This window comes from Arachis duranensis, chromosome 8 (genome assembly GCF_000817695.3).
Source record: "Arachis duranensis cultivar V14167 chromosome 8, aradu.V14167.gnm2.J7QH, whole genome shotgun sequence".
Classification (NCBI taxonomy): domain Eukaryota; kingdom Viridiplantae; phylum Streptophyta; class Magnoliopsida; order Fabales; family Fabaceae; genus Arachis; species Arachis duranensis.
Genome location: NC_029779.3, coordinates 4,627,971 through 4,649,142, shown reverse-complemented (window position 1 = coordinate 4,649,142; position 21,172 = coordinate 4,627,971). Strand labels below are relative to the sequence as shown.

Below are 21,172 nucleotides of genomic sequence, written 5' to 3'. Positions count from 1 at the left end.
CCAGGTAAGCATTGAAATTCCTTTCGCCTTCCGAGTAATACCAAAGCAAGCGATTGAATCTGCTGGAACTCAGGTCCTTGAACAAATACTTAGGATTATGCTTCCCCGGTTTATGTCACAGGTTTGTTTTAATCTTAATTTTATTTTCTTTTGAAGAAAATATTGAGACTTTAAGAATTTAAATGAAAAGAGAGGCCCCCTGCCTGGCATGTCGGCCGCATGGTGGTTAATAATGAATTTCCTTGCATCTAACCCCTTATTAAGAGGGTTTATAATTTGACGGAGAGAGAAGGGGGCTGCAAGACCTTATTAAGAGAGGTTGAGTGTGCCTATAAGTACCCCTTTGTTTTTTGGGCATAGAAAGTATTTATTAAAAAAGCATACGTAGGAATTTCCAAATTTTAATTATTTGGATTTGATATTATAATATCACTTCAATACAAGGTGAATCAAGTTTTATTATGTATAATGTCCCAAATGAATGTGAAGGTGACTTTATTATCCGTTGTATTTTAGCACATTGCTTCAAATTATGCTTTTGTTCTTAATGAAAATATCATCGAAACACATTAAAAGCCGCATAAATCATCTAACTGAGTGTTTCAGAAGTTGCTGATGAAAAAGAAAAAATGCTAGGATAGTTTGAGATCATATCTCGAAACACATCAAAAGGATGAGTGGGATTTTAGAACGCATCGGTGCCATGCTGTTTTGTTTGGAACTTTGACGAAAGAGCCATGCTTCTCATGAAGCTTTTAAGAGATGATTTCAAACATGATCTCAAGAAAAAAGTATGAGGCCTTTAGGTTTTAATTTTAGCCATTTCTGCTTGTGCATGCAACCTAAATTTTCCGAAGTGGTGTTACTTTGTACTTATTAATGGTTGGTGCCTGTTTTGGGCAAAAAATATAAAAGCAATGATAATATTCTTTTGGTCCTTTTAAATACCCAGTCCTGCCCCTATGGACAAAAGAATAATGACAAAAGAAAAAGAGTAAAAAAAAAAGCCAGGATTGAAGTTTTGGGGACATAAACTTTAGACCCTAGCTCTCATTCTGTAACAACTGGTATCATAGGTAAGAAATAAAGCAATGCAAAAGCAACAGAAAAATGGAGAAAATGGAGTGTACCAGAGAGGTTTCACCATTATCCAATTGATGCATTGAAAGCTGTATGAAAATAGAAATGGAAGGAAAAAGTGGTGATAGGATTTCAAGAACCATCCTCATTCCTAAGGTTCCGAGTCTAATTCTCAAGGTCTGACCTCTCTGCTCCTGCAATGTCTCCTAAAGGAATTTCAGATTCCCTCCACACTCTCATTGCCAGATGGCAAGGTGGTTACATTAGCTGGCTCAGTCTCCTTCATTCTTCGCTGCCTCACTTTTTTCCTCACATAGCTAAATGGCAAGGGTGGGATTTTTCCTGTCCAATTATTGCGTCCTCAACTCTATCATTCGAATCTTCCTTTTGCTTTCCTGTGATTACTGTTTTAATATTACTGCTGACATGTGCATGAAATATGTCTTTCCTAGAGTGGTACATTGAGGTTGAATGATACTTCTGGTTTAAATTTTCTTGCATAATTCACTTTGTTAGAGTCCCATAGTTTTAGTATGTGGTTGAATTAGTTATGATTTTCTGGCTGTGTATGCTCTATACATGATATTTTGTGTCATCACAAGAATGTGGTTTAATTATGATATTCTGGTTCATATGCTGCTCTAAAGATGATATTGTGTCATCCTAAGGAATTCACATTCATGGAAATAACTCATCTATGGTATAAAAGTTGAAAAAGAATTCAACAGATAATTCTAAAGTACTAGCTCCCTTTGTTATGGGACTGTAGCGGTCGTGGGGGCTAATTGAGTTGCACAAGATGCTATCTGCTCTGAGTTATTTATCTAAGTACTTGTGTTGCTCTAATGAATCTCTGAAAATATGTGATAATTGTTATTTTGGTTTGTGCTATGTTAGACATTACTATTCTGAATATGAATTCCTTATTTTCTTTATGAACAATGTTGGCACTTTTTCTTAGATTTTAATCTTAGGTGACAAGTAGCATTTCATTGCATCATAGAGCAATAGGTCGTCTTTATTGAATTATTTTTTTATTAGCTTATGCTTGTTAAACTATGAATATGTGAGATTTGAAAGATTATTTGTATTCTAAAAGCTGATTTGTAATGACCTTATGTCAAAATTCTTAAAAGAAAGATTTTTGTGTTCATGGACGCGGTGCTCGTTGCTTGTATACTTGTAATTATGTACTTGTGGCCAAGTTGAAAACGAATTTGACAATATCATTTTGTGTTGTATTCTAAACTAATATGATATAGAGCACTAATGGTTTATGAGCTCAGTTTTCTAGAAAACAATTTCATTTATGTAGTGATTTTTTAAGAACTGAAATGGATCTGGAATAGGTTGCATGTTTTTTAGTTGAAGTGTTTGAATATAATATTCTATCAAATGTACAGGAAATCATTTTCTTTATAGAGAAATTACAGAAATAGAAATAATTATAAAATAGGAAAGAAGAGATTTATAACTAAAGAAAAATAGAAATAAAGAAAATAGTCTAAAATAATTAGAAAATAGTCTAAAATAAAGAAAAGATTTCTAATAATAAAATTCCTAAAATTAAGTTAAACAAAAAAAAATATTTATAACTAATTCTATTTACATAAAAGATTCATGAAAGAAATTATGAATCTGATTTTGATTTGATCTAGTCAACGCTTCCCCTCAAGCTGGCTTGAAGATATCATTCATTATCAGCTTGCTTATTATGTTATCAAAAGTCTTTTTGGGTAATCTTTTAATTAGAACATCTGCTAATTGTTACGTGGTTGGAACATATGAGATGCAAATCTGTCCTCTCTCAATCTCTTCAACATGTTTAGTTCTATCATGCAACACTGGATTATGAGAAATAGAAATTGCAGATTTATTGTCACAATACAATCTCATTTGTGGAGAAATGAGAACTTTTAGTTCTTGTAGGATTTTTTCTACCCATAGTGCTTCACATATTTCATGAGAAATGGGAACTACCTCACAACACTCTTTTCACGTGTATTACTCGGATTAGAACACTTGTGTTTACACTCAATTTCTGGCTTTTATCCTCTTTTGATCTCACCGCTCTTGTTTTCTTTTCTTGGATTGCATTAATAAGTTGCACTTCAGAAAATAAAAAATTGAAGCACCAAACTAAGATAATTTGAATGATAGATACTTTTAATTTGAGACAACTAAAGTATGTGACATAGGAAAGAAAACAATGAGTGACACTAAGGTGATACAAATTAAAAAAATTTGAATTTTAATTAAACCCAAAGTAATTCTGGAAAAGCTAAAGGCAAATGTGAAAAATTTGTGATTGATTTTTTTTTTGTAGAATCTTGAAAAAAAGATTGAAAACTGTATAATTGATCTTTTTTTTTTTCAACTTTTTTTGGGCGATGTCTTTTTTGTAGACTATAGTAATTACAGAAACAATTTAATAATAATTGTTTTTTTTTCTCTAAAGTAAATCTGCAGCAATTAAAGAGAAAAACAGAGACTAAACAAGAACCATAGAACGTGTAGATAAATAAGAATTTATCTATCATAGATGATAAATTTAAGGAGTTTAATAAAGACAAATTAAAGTCCTAGTGGAAGGAATGGAAGGGAGAAGGAAGAAGAATAAGAAAGGACACCACGGGAACGAAAGGGTGTAGAAAAGTAGTGGAAGCAGTAGGATGAAACAAAATTGGCAGTTGAAAACCTTAATGAAATAATTTGAATTATTAAAGAGGAGGATAGATTTTTTTACTAGACCTCTAACATACTTGTTCTTAGCAATTTAGGTCACGGGAAGGAATTTTCTATTAGACTTTCAAAGAACTTGTCCTTGACAACCTAGATCAGAAGGCTAAAGTTGAAGAAACCATCACACAGAATCACCTTATGTTGGATTTTTCAATCTTCTTCATACAACAAGCGTAACAAATCACTCATTTCACTTAGGGTTTGTCTGGACGCCATTTTTGGTAAAAGTGATTTTATATTTGGATATCTCATGTTAAAAGATTTTTTTATCTATCAATTATGTTTGGGTAAAATAAGATAAAAATATTTTTTTATTCATTTATTTTTAAAAACATCTTTTTTAAAAGAAAAAAGATCTCTTAAAAAAAGATGTAAATCTTAACATTTCAAAATAAATGATTTTTTTTCTAGTGCTTTTAGTTTTATTATTAGAAATTTGCCAAACACACTAAAAAATAAAAAAGTATTTTTTTCATTGAAAAAATATATTTTTATGGATTTAATGACGCCCAAACAAACACTTAATCACAGAATAAAAACGTACATAAAGCAATTGAAAATTTTATTCATAAAAAAAAATGTAAATTGTCTCACAGAAAGTGTTTAAATAGATTCCTAACAAACTAGATAAAAAATAAGATAAGATAATTTAAATTAGATTTGATCTTATTAGAATAGATTAGATTTGATTTAAATTTAAATTCTTTAAAAATACTATTAAGCAAATCAAATCTTCTAATAAACTTTAATAACAAAGCAAACTAAAATATAGATCTAATAATTTTGAAAATTAATAATAATTTATGCCTTTCACTCAAAAGCCTTGTCTTTTCTCTCTTGGTTAGAACTTGCTTAATTCCTCACGTATGAGTGTTGTCAAATTTTTAAAGCTCTCCTTGAATTTCTTTGCTCGTGCTCTAGTGATGGGACCATTCGGAAGTGTGACGTTTCCATTCTGCCGTTAAGGCTTTTGAGTGAAACCTGAAGAGATTTCATGGTGAGCTCTACCCCGTCATACTTTTGCTCGCTGCCATCTCCTTTGAAGAAGTCTTCCTTTGAATATTCTACTTCATCCTATTTGTTACCATCCAACTTAGCCAATTTTTGTACAAATTGTTCAAACTTGCTGTTACTCACCTGAACGGCGGCATTACCTGTCATCACCAAATAGTTGTGTAGATTGAGTTGCTGAGACATATTTGAGGTGCATTTCCGGGTTAAAAAGAAAACAAAAGTGTTCACAGATTCTTCTTAGAGTTTATGGTTCAATATTGAAAGTATGTTTGCGTATAATTTCTTTCTTATTACCCCAATAATTTTTATGACACATCTTATTCATTTTTCTTATTTTATATTATTTTTTGTCAAATTCCTGTAAGCAGTTAGTGAAGGATTATCATGCGTGGGCTTCTGGCGATACCTCAAGGGAGCCACTTGGTACTGGTGAAATATGAAATCTCGTTATTAGCGATTGCAGCTGGTGCTGGAAGTAAATTCTAGTGGTTAACTGGTTATAGTTTAAACAAAATCCGATTGTGGCATATGCATGCAAGTTGGCTTGTTATTTCACTATATTTTTATGATACATTTTCGACCTAATAGTAGGAGTGTGGAAATCAGCAAAATTAGAGCTACTCAGTCAGTCACTACAACATAGTGGTAATTGCAAGCGTTATGGCAATGTAACTTTTGTGCATGCGTTATACTATAGTAAGTAGCAGGTTAGGGGAAGAAAATGCTGCGAGCTTGTTTAAGGGTTGGGGAATGTGTTCTATCATAAGGCTCTCACAAAATGCTGCTATTTTCTTCTTTTATGACTTGCAGACATTTTTTTGGGTAATAAAAAATGATTCTTTTGTTTCTTTTTATTTTTTTTTTCTCCTGTCAAGATAATAGAAAATGAGTTTACTAATGAGATTTCAGTTAAATATTGAACATTATATTGCCTCTTTACTAGTACATATCCTGTAATATCTTAGTTGTTTTGGATCATATTTATTATTTGATAATTAATTAGTTAAATTTATATTAATTTAAAATTTAAACTCAAGAAAAACTTAGAAGATAATGTACTTAAAAAAATTAACATATTTATAATTTGAAAATATGGCAACACTAATTTTAGTATTGATTGGATCTAAATAATCTGATTATATGAAAAGATGATATGATTATATGAAAAGATGATAAAATTATATTGTCTGAATTCAGTTCAAAATCAGATTTAAATTTAATTAGGTAGATAAATTTGTTATAAATTTATAATAGAAAATTAGTGTAATCAATTAGCCTAACATACTATTAGTATTCTATAAATATCTGAAACTATAGTTATTCAATTTGACTTGGTTTAAACATAGTTTCAAGGCTAACTCAATTTTTTATAAATTTGTATCTAATAGATATTTCTAAATATCAAACATAGAAAACTTTATAGAGATTGTAAAATGACGATTTAGATTGAAGATTTTATCTAATTGCGAGTTAGATTTTTCTAATACAATCTGCACATATCTAAGTCATTTGAGTCTTTTCTTTTTCATTCCATTCCTATTTTTTACATAAAAATGTTATGTGACCTATCTCCTCTATGGGCTGCTGTTTCATTTGTATACTTTTTTCACTTTATTATAAAAAAATCTATATCTTTTATCATTTCCTCACTCTCATTCGAAACCTTCAACAAAAATTCACAAATTTCATTCATATATTGTTGGAAAATTATCCTCTTTGAATTATGCTACCACGATGATCGAGAATATGGAGATTTTTTTCTACAACAAACTCAACAAAGACTTAAAAATTTGCATGGAATCTATATCTTCTACAACCTCTATATTTATATTAAGTTCATCAAGTAAGAAGCCATCAATTAACTCATCATTTATTCTGTTCCTCATACTTTTTTAATAATGGATTATGATCTATCGGTTTCTAATCAAATCCTAATCACCTCCTGATAAGAATTTAAAAGGATAGATAAAGGGAGTTTTTCTACTAGACCTCTAAAAAACTTGTTTTTAGCAACCTAGGTCACCCGAAAGGTTTTTCTATTATACCTTCAAAAAACTTGTCCTTGACAACCTAGATCAGCGGGACGAAAATTAAACCACTCAATCTTCTCCATGCAACAAGCATGCAAATCACTCACCTCACTTCTCACACAATAAAACGTGCATAAAGCACTAAGAAAGTTTTAATTCATCAAAAGGTTTTCCAAATTGTCTCACCAAAGGTGTTTAAATAGGCCCTAACAAACTAACAAAAATATAAGGTAAGATTTTAAATTTTAAATCAGATTTGATCTTAATTAATATAGATCAGATTTGATTTAAAATTTAAAATTCCTAAAAATACTACTAAACAAATCAAAACTAAAACAAACCTTCTAATAAACTTTAACCACAAAACAAACTAAAACAAAGGCCTACAAAATTCGAATTTTCATGATAAATTATTCCTCCCATGAATTTGAAAAGCATTATTGGGCTTCTTGCTGTTCTGACTTAGCCCAATGGGCCTTATGAGCTGCCGCCATTTTAGCACCGCTATTTTTGAGACGAGCTCTTGATTTCCTTGATGTCCAAGATTGGTATGGCATAATTCTTCTAGTATTTAGATCCTTGAATATGATAAGATTACCATTCTATCCCTTGTCTCTAACATGATGAAAATGCCTTCCTGAGCACGTATCACCTCCGGTCCTAATCTCGTGCATGTACTTAGAAGAATGATTTTTTTTTTCGTTAGCCATAGAGAAAATTTTTCTCCACTAGAAAATCATGTCTATTTGGATTGGAACATATATAAGATTTTCATAAATTTCATTGAAGATAGGGGTTTTATACTGATGAGCCAAAAATTGAATATTGCCAAGTGCACCAAATCACTCCAAGTAATACCACAGTGAGTGGATATTGTTTCTACGAGGAATAAAGGATTGATCAAGCAATTCCTAATTGAATCTTCTAATTAAATCGATCGAACATTTACAAGAGGAAGAATGTAAATCTTGAAATAGGAAAGAACAGTAAAGGAGAGTATTCGGTGTGAATGAATGAATACTTATGAGTTTAAAGAAATAAAAGTGAATAAAGATGTTAAAGACTTCGGAGATATTTAACTTTTAGAAAAGGAAATCCTCATATTTATTTACTTTGATTCGTGCAAATACTTTCACAACAAATTATATATCATCAAATCCCAATCTCTTGGAAATTTAATTTCTCTTTATCTTATTTAATCGCCAATTTTTTGGTCAATTAATTAAGAAACAGAGGTTAAGCACAATTTCGATTAACGTTACATCATATTCATAGCTATTCTTAGCTGAATGAATGTCATATATTCAAAAGTTGGTCTTAGATAATTGAAAATGATGAGAATGATTTCAAGCTAGCTCCAATTTTAATTTTTTCCAATACTTCTAATCATTAAAAAATGAAGAGCGAAACTCAATCTTAAAAATGTATTAATGCATAAATCAAAATAAAAAAATAGATTACCGTTCCATGAAAATCAAATAGAGCTCCTAATCGTTAACAAAAGAGAGTTAGTTACTCCTAATAAACAGAAAAACAAAAGCTAATGAAATGCTTGATACAAGATGTTTGGGATTTGAGGATCCTCGATTATCTCTATTTGAACCATTGTTCACTTATTTATATTCTAAATCCTATCCTAGAATTCAAATTTAAAAACTAAATCTAATCTTGTCTTATCTTTTGAAGAATAAGAAAACCAGAACAACCATTCAAATTTAAATTGAAACTAATTCTTATCTTTCTAGAAGAAGCAAACAATCTTGAATCTCTGAGCTGAATTAGAACATCCTGGAAGAGGACCATAGGCTTGGCGCTGGACTTGAGTGATTGGTGCCATACTTCATTTTGTAGTCGAAGGCGCCGGGCTTTGATATTGGGCGTTGGGCTTGGGATATCTTTAGTTGAGTGCCCATTTAGGCGCTAGACTTGATTCCCTTGTTGGGATTGATGGTTGAAGTCAGACTTCAAATCTTGAAGTTGGGCACCACCTCTTTCTCTTTCTTCGTTGGGCATTTCAACTTTGGTTCTTTCATGGTTGCTTCTCTGTTTGCCTCTTTTCACTTGATTTCTTTGAAGAATAATTTTGAATACACAATAATTATAAAAAAATCTAAATGTATGGTTAGTTATGAAAATTTCAGTTAAAACATATGAACTTTAAATTAATCCTAAGTAAACTACTAAAAAAGATATGAAAGTCTCACTAAAGATGCGAAGGCATTATATACTATTTTAGGTGTCATATATTAAATATTTGTGAATATGGATGCTATCATTGTATGTCATAATATAATGTCTTTTTATTACATACACATTAAGCATTATAAAAACCATCTTAGGTGCATTAAAGAACAAAGAAAATGATTCTTTAGTAAGGAAAGGTGGTTGACAAGTTTTAGGAATAAGAACTTTCGGTAAAGGAAGGGAACTCCCATCAAGCTTATATGCAATTTGAGCTCAATACTACACCAAATAAAAAGCAATGTTAAGGGAATACTTAAGAAAACATGAGGTCAATTTCATGCATTGCATAAGAGTTTATGTAATACCCTACTGCACAGAATCTTATGCTTAAGTCATAAGACAGAGGTGGTGAGGTATTACGTCTTCTAAAAATAAAATTATATATATATAATAGTTCGAAAGAAGATTTATAACAAGGAACCTTTGAAGAAAAGTTAAAACAAAAGCGGCAAAACAAAAAACGCAACACTCACAAAGCGACAACGTATGTAAAGTAAGGTAAAAGTAAGCTAACATGATTATATACAGAAGAGTTCCCTACAGGACATGTTTATGCAAAATAACCTCTAAGAGGAAGCTAATACAGCATGAACATAAGTAGTGGAGATAATAAGTATCTACGTATATACATATATCCACAAAAGGAATCTTTGCTATCAGAAGCTTCCAGCAAGCCTCAACGAGGTGCCTCACGTCCTGCATCTGAAAACCATAAAATTTGTATGGAATGAGAACTAGAGGTTATAAGCATGGTAACAGTGGCTACATATCTAACATATAATGTCCCAAGAAAACTGAAGGCAATCCTAGAACTTCCAACATATAATTAAATCTTATAAACATAACTAAACAATAAAATAAAATAGGCACTAGCTAAGGGTTTTCAGTCTATCTAAAACTCCCCTTTCCAACTCTTATGAACCTCCCAACCTCAATCAGAATCAAATGTTACAATCACAATTACTAAATGCAAGAAAATCACAGATAGAAAGCATATACAGCAAATAAATAGGTAGCAAATAGTTGATGCATTCACCTAGGCAATCCAAACAAGGCATACCAAACAAACATATAGATGCATAAACTAACTGGCAAGTGCACCGGGTCGTACCAAGTAGTACCTCAAGTGAATAAGGGTCGATCCCACGAGGATTGATGGACTAAGCAACAATGGTTGATTAATTTACTTAGTTAGACAAGCAGAAAATAGTGTTTGAGTGTTCAAAAGCATTAAACAGTAATTTAGAGAATCAGAAAACAAGCAGTAAACAAGTTGTGAATAATATATGGAGAAAACAGTTAAGACTTAAGAGTTATCTAATTTTCGGATTGACCTTTCTTACTAACTATTTTAATCATGCAAGATTTAATTCATGGCAAACTATATGTGACTAAACCCTAATTCCTTAGACCTTTTTAGTCTCCTCTAAAATTCATCAACTGCCAATTCCTTGGTAACTTAATTCCAATTAGAGGGTAAAGTTCAATTCTAGTTTATATGTCACAGAAATTCTAATTACCCAAATATAAGAGGATTATATGTCATGTATCCCGTTAAGCCAGATAATTAGAAATTTAGGAGAATATATTTTCAAGCTGTTGTTTAAGTAAAGAGATTTTCAAGTTATACAAGAACTCAATTAGAACAAGGGTCATACTTCCGTTCCACCCAAATTCATAAAATAAAGAATGAAAACAATTCTTGAAATATAAATCAGTACATGAATTAAAATAGAAAAATAATAGTATCAATCCATACAATAGACAGAGCTCCTAACTTTAATAGTGGAGGTTTAGTTTCTCATGGTTTAGAGAGAAAAACTAGGATTCAAGTAAACTGTAAAATACGGAATGAGGAAGAAGAACAGCAGAGCCCGAAAGGCTTATTCTTTTCCCTTTTATATTTAATCCTAATTAACGTAAAAATATATTTTCTAAAACTAAAATAATATATTTTCCTATTTATAAATAAAATAAAATTTCAATCAAAATAAATCTGGCTTCATTCGCAGCTTTTCTTGAATGCCCGGGTACCACTTGGTTGTTAGGATCCACGATGAACATGAAAAACCTCAAGTTCAGCGTGGGATAAGCGGAGGCGTCCTTATTGAGTTCCATTGAGTCCATGCTGAACTTGGAAATTTTTAAGTTCAGAGTGGAGGAGGCAGTGACAATTCCATGCTTTTCATTTGAATCCATGCTGAACTTGGAAATTTCAAATTTCAGCGTGGGATGGTGCATGGTTCTCCCTTAGTGCGTGGATTCCATGCTTCAGCGTGGAGGAGGCAGAGTGAAATGGAAGAAAAGGGTATACTATTATATATCGTTGGAAATCTCTCGAAGTTAGCTTTCCAATGCCGCTGAATGCACGTCAATTGGATCTCTGTAGTTCAAGTTATTCTTGTTTGAGTGTAAGGAGGTCGGGGTTGACAGCGTCATTCGCTTTCTTCCTTTTTTGCTACAAAACTTCGTCAAATCCATCCAAATGCTATCTGAAATAAACAGAAATTGCAAACAACTCAAAGTAGCATTCATAGTGGCTAAAGGTAATTAAATCTTGATTAAACTCAACAATTTGAATGCAAATTCACTAGGAAAAGATAGAGAAGATGCTCACGCATCACAATACCAAACTTGAATTATTGCTTGTCCTCAAGCAACAAAAGTTAGTACATGATTAAGATGTGAATTTGCATGAGAGGTGAGAGTTCTGTTACGCTCATGTCTCTTCTTAAAGTGGGGTTTATCTATTGTAATTCTGAACAGTTTTGGCATCTCACTCTCCTTTGAATCAGAGGAATGTCACTGTCATTCAGAATTAGAATCCGGATCATATTATGAATTATCTGCTCTTTGTACTCCAATTTAATCCTTGAACACAACATACATCCTTTACTTCTCAATGAATTGGTGCTTTGCACCTTGAGTCTAGCCATGACTTCAAATATTTTGTCTAAGACTTCACTTGACACAAAAACACCACAAGCACTTGACTGGAGAACTCTCTTTTAAGTTCTAATTTTTCTTTCAGTTACTCCCAGATAGTGGTGCTCAAAGCCTTTGGCATACTCTGCTAAATGTGTTTTGCCTCGACTCTAGATATTCTGTCTCAAGGATTACTTGACACAAGAACACCACAAGCATATGATTAAGGAAACAACTCTTTGAGCTTTTAATCATGTCTGACCTCCTTAGTCATTGATGCTCAGAGCCTTGGACCTTGTTTTTATTTTTCTTTTGTTGTTTCTTTTGCTTCAAGGATTAAACTTTTGTTTAATTTAGAGAATTCATAATAGTTCTCTAAATTCTAATTCCTTATGCACCAACATCCTTTGATTCAAATTCAACTATGCACGATTTGTGATGCATTCAGAATAAAAATAATACCACCATATTTAAGTAAACAAGACTAATCTTAATTATAAACTCAATTTCTCATGCAATACATCACTTATTTTCTTTTCTTTTTAGATTCAAGTTCAGTGAGTGGTACATGAGACATTTTTTTTTTCTAAAAGCAAATGACATAATGAAATTAAATCTAAGAACTGTATGCACTAAAAGATCATGCTGGCAATCAAAGGAACAAAAAACAGAGGACAACAAAATAAGAATGGAAGAAAAATAGAATGAAAAGAACTCAACCACCTCAGTTTTGCTGGTGGTCATCTCATTCCTCCATGAAGAACATTCATCTCTCTTTGGTGCTATTAAAATAAACAGAAAAGGCCAAAAGTGAAGCAACAATACCAAACGTAAAAGTCTGCTTGTCCTCAAGCAAAGAAAAGCTGAAAACAGGGTGTCAAAAATTCTTCTTAATTGCTCTTGTTCCTGTTCTAATCATTCTGCATGACCAAAACACATGTAAAACAAGAAATATTCTAAAAAAATATGAGATAAAGTAATTTAAAACCAAAACTAAAATAACTATAATGCTAAAATCAAAATAACTATAAAATTAAAACCATAGTAACTGCAAAAATAAGGATACTAGTAGTTAGGTTGCCTCCCAACAAGCGCTTCTTTAATGTCACTATCTTGACACTTGATTGTTGAATTTTCTTCCTCTTCTTCCAGTTGGTTAAAAGAAATGTCTCCAAGGGGGGAGAGGTGAAGTTTAGTGCCCCCTGATATAAATTTCTCCTAACAAGCTTTCTTTTATTGTGATTAGCTTGATTCACCTTGCTTGTTGGGGTAGAGGTTAGATTGTTTTTTGTTGACCTTCTCTTTTTCATAGATATTTTCTTCTGTTTCTTGGTCACAATCCCCTTTTCAGTGCTTTCCTTGGTTGCCTTCACTTCTTTGATTTCAAAATTTGGGTGTTGTATGATGGTTAGAGTGTACTCTTCATCAAGAAATTCTTGAATTGATGGTTCAATAAACTCACCTTCTATGCCACTCTCTGCTTCATTAGAGTGTAGATTCCCATAATTGTTTTCATCCCTTACAACCTCCTTTGTTTGTGTATCTTCCTTCTTTGTTGGTGTATCTTCTTCCTTTGTTTTTACATCTTCCTCTTCTTCTATATGTGAGGGTGGAAAGTTCTGTAATTCACTAGAGTACGAACTCCTTTGATTGATTTCCTCACTTTCTTCTATAGGATCTTGCATTATATCTCTTGGGAAGAAATTTGCTTGTTCCTCTTCCTGGGGCTTGATAATCAACTACATATATTTCTCTATATTTTTGACACTCGTCCTTATATCATGTATGAATTCTTTCATGAGAAGCTCATGAGCTGATGGTTCTTGATACGAATAAGAAGATGGTGGCTCTTGATATGAATAAGAAGGAGATGATGATTCTTGATAAGAGTAAAAAGAGGATGGTTCTTGGTATGAATAGGGAGATGGTGGCTCTTGATATGGGTAGAAAGATGATGGTTCTTGATATGGATAAAGAGGTGGTGGTTCTTGGTATGAATATAGAGATGAGGGTTCTTGATAGTTGGAACATGGAGCACTGAAGTTTCTTTGGTTTTGACTTTACCAATCGAAATTCGGGTAGTTCCTCTATCCACAATAATAAGAATCACTCCTTGGGTGTGAGTAATAATCCATGTGATCTCTCTCCATTATTTTCCTTAGCATAAAACACCAAAGAGAATTAAACGCACCATGTGATAAACAGGCAAGTAAAAAAGAAATAACATAAAGAAAAATAAAAAATAATAAAAAATAAACTAAATAATTAAGATAATAAAATATCTAATAAGCAAAAAGGAGTATAAAATTTAAACTCAATAAGTAAAATAGTTAGGAAGAATAAAACAACTAAGAGGACAGTAAACTTAATTTCAGAAATTAAGAGAAAAAAATATAAGATGCAATTTTTTTAAAATTAAAGACAAAAATAAAATAAAACTAATAAAATATAAAAGAAAAAAGATGAAAAAAGAAAACAAAACGAAAATACAAAAAATGAAAATAAAAAGAAAAAAAAGAACGGACGAGAGTTAAATAAAAAAAATAAAAGGAAGTAAAAAAAAGAAGGGACAGGGGAATGCGAAACGAAAGGCAAGGAAAAAAATAAAATAAAGGAAACAAAAGAAATAAACAATAAAAATTAATAATAATAAAAAAATTAAAAGAAAAATTATCTAATCTAAGCAATCAAACAACAAGTAGTTGTCAATCACAGTCAATCCCCGGCAACGGCGCTAAAAACTTGGTGGTGAATTTATAACCCACAAACTAACTGGCAAGTACACCGGGTCGTACCAAGTAGTACCTCAACAAAATGAGGGTTGATCCCACGAGGATTTATGGACTAAGAAACAATGGTTGATTAATTTACTTAGTTAGACAAGCAGAAAATAATGTTTGAGTGTTCAAAAGCATTAAACAGTAATTTAGAGAATCAGAAAACAAGCAGTAAACAAGATGTGAATAATATATGGAGAAAACAGTTAAGGCTTCAGAGTTATCTAATTTCCGGATTGACTTTTCTTACTAACTATTTTAAGCATGCAAGATTTAATTCATGGCAAACTATATGTGACTAAACCCTAATTCCTTAGACCTTTTTAGTCTCCTCTAAAATTCATCAACCGCCAATTCCTTGGTCACTTAATTCCAATTAGAGAATAAAGTTCAATTCTAGTTTGTATGCCACAGAAATTCTAATTACCCAAATATAAGAGGATTATATGTCACGTATCCCGTTAAGTCCAGATAATTAGAAATTTAGGAGAATATGTTTTCAAGCTATTGTTCAAGTAAAGAGCTTTTCCAAGTTATACAAGAACCCAATTAGAACAAGGGTCATACTTCTGTTCTACCCAAATTCATAAAATAAAGAACGAAAATAATTCTTGAAATATAAATCAGTACATGAATTAAAAAAGAAAAATAATAGTATCAATCCATACAATAGACAGAGCTCCTAACCTTAACAGTGGAGGTTTAGTTGTTCATGGTTCAGAGAGAAAAACTAGGATTCAGGTAAACTGTAAAATACCGAATGAGGTAGAAGAGTAGCAGAGCCCGAAGGACTGATTCTTTTCCATTTTATATCTAATCCTAATTAATGTAAAAATATATTTTCTCAAACTAAAATAATATCTTTTCCTATTTATAAATAAAATAAAATTTCAATCAAAATAAATTTGGCATCATTCGCAGCTTTTCTTGAATGCATGGGTACCACTTGGTTGTTAGAATCCATGATGAACTTGAAAATTTCAAGTTCAGTGTGGGATAAGCGGAGGCGTCCTTATTGAGTTCCATTGAGTCCACGCTGAACTTGGAAATTTCTAAGTACAGTGTGGAGGAGGTAGTGACAATTCCATGATTTTGATTAAACTTTGATTCAATTTATAAATAGGAAAAGATATTATTTAGTTTTAAAAAAGATATTTTTACATTAATTAGGATTTGATGTTAAAGGGAAAAGAATCAGCCCTTCGAGCTCCTCTCTTCTCTTCTACCTCATTCTGCAATTTACAGTTTTTCTAAATCCTAGTTTTCTCTCTAAACCACGAGCAACTAAGCCTCCACTGTTAAGGTTAGGAGTTTTATCTATTGTATGGATTGATACTCTTACTTTTCTATTTTAATTAATGTACTGATTTATATTTCAAGAATTATTTTCGTTCTTTATTTTATGAATCTGGGTGGAGTGGAAGTATATCCCTTGTTCTAATTGAGTTCTTGTGTAACTTGGAAAAGCTCTTTACTTGAACAATCTCTTGAAAGTAATTTCTCCTAAGTTTCTAATTATCTGGACTTCACGGGATACGTGACATATAATCCTCTTATATTTGGGTAATTAGGGTTTTCGTGGCATATAACTAGAATTAAACTTCACCCTCTAATTGGAATTAAGTGACCAAGGAATTGGCGGCTGATGAAGGTTAGAGGAGACAAAAAAAGGTCTAAGAAATTAGGGTTTAGTTACATATAGTTTGCCATGAATTGGACTTGCATGATTAAAATAGTTGGTAAGAAAAGTCAATCCAGAAGATAGATATCTCTGAAACATTAACTGTTTTCTCCCATATTATTCACACCAATCTATTGCTTGTTTTCTGATTCTCTGAATTACTATTTGATGCAATTAAACTCTCAACACTCTTTTCTGTTTTTTTAACTAAGTAAATCACTTAACCATTGTTGCTTAATCCATCAATCCTCGTGGGATCTACCCTCATTCACTTGAGGTACTACTTGGTACGACCCGTTGCACTTGCCGATTAGTTTGTGGGTTATAAATTCTGCACCAAACGCCCAATGATCCCCCAATTCTGGCATTGAACGCCTCTTTACTGGGCGTTCAACGGCCACAATGGCACAACAATTGGCGTTAAACGCTAGTGAAGGGATGCATGAAGGGCGTTCAATGCCCAAAGGAACACATGTCCTGGCATTGAATGCTACAGTAGGGATATTGGGCAACCCTTAGCCCATTGAGAAATTCCCTAGTGAAGAACTGATAGAACACAAGGTTCATGAGGAACCCATTGAAGTTCCATTGAATGCTTGGTTGAAGATCATAGAATCTGCAGAGTACTCATCCTCTAATGAGCAAGAGGAAACTAGGGAAGGGTAAGTCGCTCGGTACCTAGGAATTCTGCTGAAGCTGAATGCCAAGTTGTTTGGCATATAGCCATTAGAGGAAGAACCTTCAGTGCTAACCAAAGAGCTCAATACCTTGGTTCAGCATAAGTTACCTCAGAAGAAGCCGGATCTTGGATGCTTCTTAATTCCGTGCACCATAGGCACAATGACCTTTGATAAGGTTCTGTGTGACCTAGGGTCAAGCATAAACCTCATGCCTCTCTCTGTAATGGAGAGGCTGGGAATCTTCGAGGTACAGATGTAAGAATCTCTCTAGAGATAGCGGACAAGTCCATGAAAAAGGCTTATGGACTAGTAGAGGATGTCTTAGTAAAAGTTGAAGACCTTTACATCCCTGCTGACTTCATAATCCTGGATACTGGGGAGGAAGAGGATGAATCCATCATCCTTGGAACACCCTTCCTAGCTACAGCCAAGGCTGTGACTGATGTAGACAGAGGAGAACTAGTCCTGTAATTAAATGAGGACTATCTTGTATTCAAGGTTCATAAACCTCATTCCACCTTAGTTGCAGGAAGCACCATTCATAAACATGAAGTGCTTCAACCTTCTCTCTCAGTGCAGAGTTATACAGAGCCCCCAAATACCAATTCTAAGTTTGGTGTTAGGCAGCCATTATGAAACACTGAGAACAAAGGTACTAAGAAAAAGTACCTAAAGGTTGGAGGGATAAGAAGATCCCCATTGAAGGCCTCTCACCAGCATGAAAGTTGTCTTCTCAGACAATTCAGTCATCCCACAAACTGTGTGCAGGATCCTATCTCTAGAATATATGGAACTTATCCATAAGAGCACAGGGAAGAAATTCACTTTAAGGGGCAAAATTCTGAGCCCCTATACACCTCTGTAAGGAGCTAACTGTCAAGCTAGTGACGTTAAAGAAGTGCTTGTTGGGAGGCAACTTATCAATAATTAATATTTTCTTATTTTTCTTTAAAGTTTATTTAAGTCATATTAGTTAATTCTCATGTTTTCTTTGAGTTTATGATCATGTGCAGTAGTTAGAACAGAAACAGAAGCGTCAGAGCTGGAAACAGAACACCCTGGAGCAGAGACCCTGCTGGCATTGAATGCCAGCCAGGGAGGCCAGAGTGGGCATTCAATGCCCATGAAGAGCTCATTTTGGCATTGAATGCCAGCTAGGGAGCACATTTCTGGCGTTCAACGCTAGCCAGGGGCAGACCCTAGGCGTTCAATGCCTAAACAGAGGCATAGACCTGGCGTTGAACGCCAGGCAAGAGCACCCTATTGGGCATTCAACGCCCACTTAGAGGTACGCAGCTGGCGTTGAACGCTAGCCAGGAGCATAGAGCTAGGCATTCAACACCTACAAGTGGAAGGAACTCAAATTCCCTAACACCTCAGGATCAGTGGGTCCAACAGATTCCTCACGTACCCCACTCCTTCTCTCTCTCATTTTCTCTCATTCCCACATACTCTTCTCTATAAACCCTAACTCACTCACATCTATATCACTTCCCAAAACCATCATAACACCCTCCAACCCCCACCCACTTCAAATTCAAATTTACCACCCAATTTCTTTCCCATAACCAAGCTCTACCCCATCCCATCCCCTATAAATAACCCCTCATGCACCTCTCAAACACACACCATTCCTACACTACTAGCCTCACTTTGCCGAACCCACTATATCCCTCTATCTCCTCTATTCCCTTCTTTTTCTACTCTTTTCTTCTTATTTTGCTCGAGGACGAGCAAAACTTTTAAGTTTGGTGTTGGAAAAGCCTTTCTTTTTTCTTTCCATTCGCACTTATGGCACCCAAGGTTGGAGAATTCTCTAGGAAGAGGAAAGAGAAAGCAGTTGCTTCCACCTCCGAATCTTGGGAGATGGAGAGATTTATCACCAAAGCTCATTAAGACCATTTTTATAAAGTAGTGGCAAAGAAAAAGGTGACTCCGGATGTCCCCTTTAAGCTAAAAAAGAATGAGTACCCGGAGACCCGAAGAAAAATCCAGAGGAGAGGTTGGGAAGTCCTAACTAATCCAATCCCAGGAGTTAGAATCTTAATGGTGCAAGAGTTCTATGCTAATGCATGGGTTACTAAAAACCATGACACTAGTGTGAGCCTAATCCCGAAAATTGGAGCACCATGGTCCGACGGCGTATCTTGGATTTCAGCCCGAAAAGTGTAAGGTTGGCACTCAATCTACCAAGCATGCAAGAAGATCCACGTCCTTACACTAGGAGGGTCAACTTTGACCAAAGGCTAGCCTAAGTCCTGACAGACATTTGTGTGGAAGGAGCTCAAAGGAAGAGGGATGCTCAATGCAAGCCTATCCAATTGAGAAGGCTTGACCTCAAGCAAGTAGCTAGAGGATGGTTGGAAATTATCCAACGCTCTATCATCCCCACTAGCAATCGGTCAGATTTGACCATTGACAGAGCCATCATGATTTATTGCATCATGATCAGAAGTGAGGTGGAGGTACATGAAGTAATACCCCAAGAGTTGCACAGGATAGTTGAGAAGCCCTCCACCTTAGCAAGGTTGGCATTCTTCCACCTTATCTGTCATCTATGCAATTTAGTTGGAATTGTCATAGAATGAGACATTCCTATTGAGGAGGACAAGCCCATAACTAAGAAGAGGATGGAGCAAACTTGAGAGCCTACACGTGCACTTCAACAGGAGCATGTGGAGCTGCCTCAACAAGAAATCCCTGAGATGCCTCAAGGGATGCACTTTCCTTTCCAAGGCTATTGGGACCAATTGCACACTTCTCTAGGAAAATTGAGCTCCATCATGGGTCAACTAAGGATGGAACATCAAGAACACTGTACCATCCTCTATCACATGAGGGAAGAACAAAGAGTCGTGAGGGAAGAACAATAGAGGCAGGGGCATGACCTAGAGGAAATCAAGCACTCCATTGGATTTTCCAGATGGAAAAGTAGCCACCATGACTAAGGTGGATTCGTTCCCTTTACTCTCATATTGCTTATATTTTTCTTATTTCCATGTATTTTGTTTCATTGTCTGTTTCTAGTGCATGATCATCTGTCTTTATGTCCTAAAGTTATGAAATATTCCATGAATCTCTCACCTTGCTTAAAAGAAAAATTATCTTTAAATTGAAAAAGAAAATTATGATGCATGAATTTCAAGTTATATATTAAGAGTAGTTCAATTATATGATGTGGTGGCATTGCTTTTGTTTTCTGAATGTATGACTAAACAGTGCATGTTTGATATTGGAGTAAAGAATGTTGGCTCTTAAAAGAATGATGATAAAAGTGAAATATTATTGATGATCTAAAAAATACAAAAATTAATTCTTGAAGCAAGAAAAAGTAGCAAAAAGCAAAAAAGAAAAAAAAATATTTGCGATAAAAAAGCAAGCAGAAAAAAAAAATAAAAAGCAAAAAAAGCCAATAGCTCTTTAAACCAAAAGGCAAGAGCAAAAAGTCAATAACCCTTTAAACCAAAAGGCAAGGGTAAAAGGATCCAAGGCTTGGAGCATCAATGGTTAGGAGGGCATAAAAAGAACAAAATCTTGGCCTAAGCACTTCAAATGAAAAGTGTCCCTAACTATATGCTTGTGGTGTGAAGGTGTCAAGTTAAAAACATGAGACTAAGCAGATAAAGTCGTGGTCCAAAGCAAAGAGTGTGCTCAAGAACCCTGGACACCACTGGCTGGGGACTCTAGCAAAGTTGAGTCATAATCCTAAGGGGTTCACCCCGTTAAAGTGTCTGTAGCATTTATGTATCCGATGGTAATACTGGAAAACAAAGTGCTTAGGGTCACGGCCAAGACTCTAAAAGCTGTGTTCAAGAATAAAAAAGAGCTTAACTAGGAGAATCAATAATATCATCTAGATTTTGAGTTCCTAAAGATGCCAACTATTATGAGTTTCAATGGATATTGAGATGCCAAAACTATTCAAAAGCAAAAAGCTACTAGTCCCACCCATCTATTTGAAACTGAGCTTCATTGAGAACTCTGAAAGTTATTGCATCC

General features: G+C 33.8%; 1 protein-coding gene across 1 annotated transcript in view; it reads left to right on the top strand.

The window, feature by feature from the left end:
• Nucleotides 1-5,690, top strand: part of LOC107460236 (uncharacterized) — a gene marked incomplete in the record, with an annotated part of 12,377 nt that extends 6,687 nt beyond the window's left edge. The window contains 2 exon segments of the mRNA XM_016078581.3: nucleotides 5-121; nucleotides 5,205-5,690. Of these exon segments, the coding sequence (XP_015934067.1) occupies nucleotides 5-121; nucleotides 5,205-5,276 (189 nt within the window).
• Between the last annotated feature and the right edge of the window lie 15,482 nt (nucleotides 5,691-21,172).